The 6,000-nt window shown below is 43.4% G+C and overlaps 1 protein-coding gene across 1 annotated transcript; it reads left to right on the top strand.

Annotated features, from left to right (window-relative positions):
• The first annotated feature begins 1,075 nt into the window (after positions 1 to 1,075).
• Positions 1,076 to 3,387, top strand: LOC138788784 (E3 ubiquitin/ISG15 ligase TRIM25-like). The gene has a single exon (XM_069967064.1). It carries the CDS (start codon positions 1,076 to 1,078, stop codon positions 2,687 to 2,689), a length of 1,614 nt encoding a protein of 537 aa, XP_069823165.1. The 3' UTR covers positions 2,690 to 3,387.
• The last annotated feature ends 2,613 nt before the right edge of the window (positions 3,388 to 6,000 follow it).

Genomic DNA, 6,000 nt, shown 5'->3' with positions numbered 1-6,000 from the left:
GGGTGCACCCAACACCGCAAAATCGTAGTATAATGCCACTCTCCGCAGTTGCGAAGGAAAAATATTTGCGAATGCTTTACGAACATTTATGGCAATGTTCACACATTTCGTTCGTATTTCTTGCGCAGTGTTACATACACGATTCCAATGTGCGTCCGTAGAGCGTCATGTTATTTGCGCGTAACACGCGTAATGCTGCACGAACGTTACTGGAACAGTATGTATGACCTGCCTTTTACTGGGCTACTGGAACAATATGTATCACATGCCCTTAGTGGGCTAAACCAGGGACACTATAAGTGACTTGTACACACGGGGTACTGGAATGAATACACCTGCTGATGCTGATGCTGATGTTATCATCTATTTCTTAGCATTGAGAAGCTTTGGATGCAGAGATGACTTTTTCGCTTGATCTTAGCCCTGAAAAGGACGTTTGGGTTCTGTAGTAATCCTGCCTAACCAAAACGCTACTAAAACCTATCTCTCCCTGCTCCAAGATCTTTCCCTGGCTAGGCTGAAAGCTTATCTGCGGTCGAGAAGCGGAGGCCAAGTATTTAAGATTCAAGGTCATGTGGTTCAGCCATCCAATGAGGGTAGATGCCGTTTTCGCACTGCGTGCGTACTTTCAGGGTCCCTCACGGCCTCCCTGCATGGTCATTGGATTAAAAAAAGCGCCAACTGCGATGGGAGGGCTTTCAAATGTTTCCCGCGTATTCGCCTCACTACTCCATTGTTTTCGAATCTTTCGAATATCGCAATATTCGATCGAATCCGATCTCTAGTCCCTCGGTTCTACTGGAAATATTTTCATTGTTTTAAATGTAAGAAAAATAACAGATGGGAAGCACAAGTCTCCCGGATTCATAGTAGGGAAAATTTATTATGTAGTAAGGATCTTTTATTTCAGTGTAGGTCCCAAACACACAGCAGATACAAAATATGATGAGGACAAGTGTCCGTAAAGAGGTTAATAGTGACTGATCTTGTGCTGCTCAGCCCTGCCCTGTGTACACAAGTATAACCCACCCTCTGGTATCTGTAGTTTCGTTTCTCTCTTCCTCCTCCGTCAGCCATGGAGTCTGCTGCTCTGAGAGACGAGCTGGACTGTTCCATCTGTCTGATCACTTATACAGATCCTGTAATGCTGAGATGTGGACACAACTTCTGCCGGGTCTGTATTGATCGTTTGCTGGATACACAGGACGGGGCTGGAGTTTATTCCTGTCCTGAATGCAGAGAAGAGTATCAGGAGCGGCCTGCACTGATGAGGAACATCGCTCTGCGTAATCTAATGGAGAATATACTGCTGACTCCTCCAACACCGACAGAAACCGGGATCTGCTGCACTTACTGTGTGGACTCTGCTGTACCTGCTGTGAGATCCTGTCTGCACTGTGAGGCTTCTCTATGTGATAAACACCTGAGAGCTCACAGCAAGTCACCAGAACACGTCTTATCTGAGCCCGGCACTTCCCTGGAGAAGAGGAAATGTTCTGTCCATAAGAAGGTCCTGGAATATTACTGCACTGAGGACGCTGCTTGTATCTGTGTGTCCTGCAGTTTGGCTGGAGAACATCGGGGACATCAGGTGGAGATGCTGGATGAGGCCTCTGAGAAGAAAAAGAGGAAACTGAGAAATGTTCTCCAGAAACTGATGACAAAGAGAGAGGAGACTGAGGAAAGAGTCCAGAGTGTGGTGGAGCACTGGAGAAAAGCTCAGGAAAAAGCAGCTGGAGAAGCCGAGAGAGTCACTGCCCTGTTTACAGACATCAGGAGACGGCTGGACGACCTGGAGAAGAGGGTCCTGAGAGAGATCTCCAGGCAGGAAAAGGAAGAGTCACTGTCACTGTCTGCTCTGATCCAGCAGCTGGAAATAAAGAAGGACGAGCTGTCCAGGAAGATGAGACACATTGAGGAGCTGTGTAACATGGCGGATCCACTGACTGTCTTACAGGAACCAGACACAGGTGACTTGTGTGATCCTGAGGAGGGGAGAGGTGATGAGGACACAGGGGGACATGATAGACAGCCATATGATGTAGATGATCTGGATGTGATTGTGATCTCAGACACATTTCTCACATTATGTGACATAATATCAGGTATAAGGATCTATGGGGAGGGTCCTGCATATATATTACTGGATGTAAACACAGCTGATAATAATCTCATTATATCAGACAACCTGAAAACTGCAACCTGGACAGAAGAGGAACAGAATCGTCCAGAAACAGCAGAGAGATTCCAGTGTTCTCAGGTGATGAGCAGCAGGAGATTCTCCTCAGGGCGACATTACTGGGATGTGGAGATCAGTAGATCAGGCATATGGATGGTGGGGATGTGTTATCCCAGTATAGACAGGAGGGGGCATCAGTCAATCATTGGGTATAATAACAAGTCCTGGGGTATGATGAGGTATAATAATCAGGATACATTGATACATGACAGCAAAGTTATCCGGTTACCTGACAATATCTCCAGTGATAGAGTCAGGATATATCTGGATTATGAGGCCGGGCAGCTGTCCTTTTATGAGCTGTGTGACCCCATCAGACACTTACACACCTTCACCGCCACCTTCACCGAGCCCCTCCATGCTGCATTATGTGTAGGGAAAGGTTCTATAAAGATATTGGGGGGAGGCGGAAACCCAGATTGTCATTGGAAGATTCAGCCAATGAGATGAATGAGAGGGCAGGGTTACACTTGATGATCCCTACATGACAGCCGTCCCTATGACTAGATCACATGGGGGGAGGGTCTTAGCTCGGGTCTCATTGATTGACACATCTCTACAAGTTGGTGCAGTCAGGTGTTAGAGGAGATTTATGGATAATCCACAGGGTAATATTGTCTATGACCTGATAGAAATCCATAACCCCCGTACACATAGGCCCAGATTTACTACAACCATGTAATTCCATCACAGTGTAATATACTAGACAGTCTCCAAATACAGCAAATGTGTCAGCGTTTCAGTGTGATTAAGAAATGTGACGTATCTGGAGATTTTCATGGTCTATTAATGTTTGTAGACTTATCACCCGGATCACACAAGTCTGGAATGTTTCGGTGCCTATAGGCCTTACCCCCTTATGCTGACACCATCCCACTCTTACTGAGACCATGTCCTTTATCCAACCAGGTGAAAAAATGTTTAAAAATCTGTGTAAAACAAGACACTTCTCTGAGTCTATGGGACAGGTGGAACTTCAAGCGGAGACCACTTAAAATTTCCGCCCAAATTCCGTAGTGTGTCCTTAACTTAACGCCACAAGTAGGGAACACTTCTACTGGATCACTATGGATCTATATTAAATCAGGCATCTTGGTAAAGGATTATACCACTAATTCCACCTGGATAATAAAGAAATTACCAAAATATTCCTGTCTCAACACAGGTTATATCCAGTCTACCTTTTAACATCAACACCTCTATAACTTATTTTATACGACAAGAACCATATTGAGGCTAGTTAACAGTTTTAAAAACACATACTTTATTATAAAATTACAACATACAAAAAACGATTTGCAATAATAGAAAAGACCAGCAGATGGCAGTATACAAGCACACAGATAAATATGTAGATTTTTTAATTATTATAACATCTAGGGTAGTGCAACATGTTCATCAAAACTCCCTATATACAGGCTAGTATAAGTAATCTCACCGTCGTCCACACTGTGACTAATAGTACCGGCTAACCAACCTCACAATAAATTAAACTCATATAATCCTGAGCACTCACCCATTACTGCTGCTGTGTATCTACCACCATATACCCCTCAACGACGTTTCGCGTTGGTTTGCTTCCTCAGGCAGAAACACAGTTCTTAGACACCCTCCTGAGGAAGCAAACCAACGCGAAACGTCGTTGAGGGGTATATGGTGGTAGATACACAGCAGCAGTAATGGGTGAGTGCTCAGGATTATATGAGTTTAATTTATTGTGAGGTTGGTTAGCCGGTACTATTAGTCACAGTGTGGACGACGGTGAGATTACTTATACTAGCCTGTATATAGGGAGTTTTGATGAACATGTTGCACTACCCTAGATGTTATAATAATTAAAAAATCTACATATTTATCTGTGTGCTTGTATACTGCCATCTGCTGGTCTTTTCTATTATTGCAAATCGTTTTTTGTATGTTGTAATTTTATAATAAAGTATGTGTTTTTAAAACTGTTAACTAGCCTCAATATGAATCTTGGTAAGGGAGAATTTGTACAATACAAGTGTTGAAAACTGACGTTTTGCAAGAGACCGTTTAGGTTGCCTACTCTGTCCCTGAGGCTCAGCGCCCCCTACAGTCACCACTCAGCTATGGATACAATGGCCCAAATAGCGGCCAATCACAGCTGAGATTTAATTTCTTAGAATGGACTGTGATTGGTTGCTATCTGTCTGAGGCAATGGAATGCCGATCTAATGGATCAATGACATACATATGTGCTGCATTACTCTGTATAAGTAATTAAATGATTGTTCGTACAAGTCAGCTATGTGGATCGGAACGCTGTATTAAAAAATAATTTAAATAAGTTACATAGTTACATAGTTACATAGTTAATACGGTTGAAAAAAGACACATGTCCATCAAGTTCAACCAAGGAGGGGATGGATACAGGGAAGGGGGAGGGGTGATAGGTTCTATACATATGCATTTATATTATTTTGGTCTAAGAACTTGTCTAGCCCTGTTTTGAAGCCCTCTACTGTTTTTGCTGTGACCAGATCCTGTGGTAGACTGTTCCACAGATTCACAGTTCTCATGGTAAAGAAGGCTTGTCGCCTCCGGAGATTGAACCTTTTTTTCTCCAGGTGGAGGCAGTGCCCCCTAGTCCTTTGAGGGGGTTTTACCTGGAACATCTTTTCCCCATATCTCTTGTAGGGGCCATTTATATATTTAAATAAGTTAATCATATCTCCCCTTAAACGTCTCTTCTCCAGACTAAACAAATGTAATTCTATTAATCTCTCCTCATAACTAAGATGCTCCATTCCCCTTATTAGTTTAGTTCCCCGTCTTTGTACCCTCTCCAGCTCTAGAACATCCTTTTTATGAATCGGGTTCCAAAACTGGACGGCATACTCCAGATGAGGCCGCACCAAAGCTTTATAAAGCGGTAATAATATATCCCTGTCCCGAGAGTCCATGCCTGTTTTAATGCATGACAATATCCTGCTGGCCTTAGAAGCAGCTGCCTGACATTGTGTGCTGTTCTGTAGTCTATTATCTACAAGTTACACCCAGATCCTTCTCCATCAGCGACTCTCCCAGAGTAACTCCCCCCAGGACATATGATGCATGCGGGTTATTAGTACCCAGGTGCATAACTTTACATTTATCCACATTGAACCTCATTTGCCAAGTGGACGCCCAAACACTCAGTGTGTCTAAGTCATCCTGTAACATCTGCACATCCTCCATAGACTGTACTGTACTACAAAGCTTGGTGTCATCTGCAAAGATAGAAACATTGCTGTTAATTCCATTCTCAATATCATTAATAAACAAGTTAAACAGAAGAGGGCCCAGTACTGACCCTTGGGGTACACCACTTATTACCGGGGACCATTCGGAGTAGGAATCATTGACCACCACTCTCTGGGTACGATTATTAAGCCAGTTTTCAATCCAGTTACACATTAAATTTTCCAAACCGATAGACTTTAACTTACCCATCAGACGTCCATGAGGAACTGTGTCAAACGCTTTTGCAAAATCCAGGTACACGATATCCACAGCCGCGCCGCCATCCAGGCTTCTACTTACCTCTTCATAGAAACATATTAGGTTGGTTTGACAGCTTCTGTCCTTAGTAAAACCATGCTGGTTATCACTTATAATACTATTAGCCACTACATATTCCTGGATGTAGTCCCTTATAAGCCCCTCAAATAGTTTCCCCACAATGGACGTTAAGCTTACAGGTCTATAGTTACCTGGGGAAGTTCGAGAGCCCTTTTTGAAGATCGGCATTACATTTG

The sequence above is a fragment of the Dendropsophus ebraccatus genome, chromosome 1 (genome assembly GCF_027789765.1).
Source record: "Dendropsophus ebraccatus isolate aDenEbr1 chromosome 1, aDenEbr1.pat, whole genome shotgun sequence".
Classification (NCBI taxonomy): domain Eukaryota; kingdom Metazoa; phylum Chordata; class Amphibia; order Anura; family Hylidae; genus Dendropsophus; species Dendropsophus ebraccatus.
Note: the sequence above shows the minus strand (reverse complement) of the source record. Positions and strands in the feature narration are given on the sequence as shown.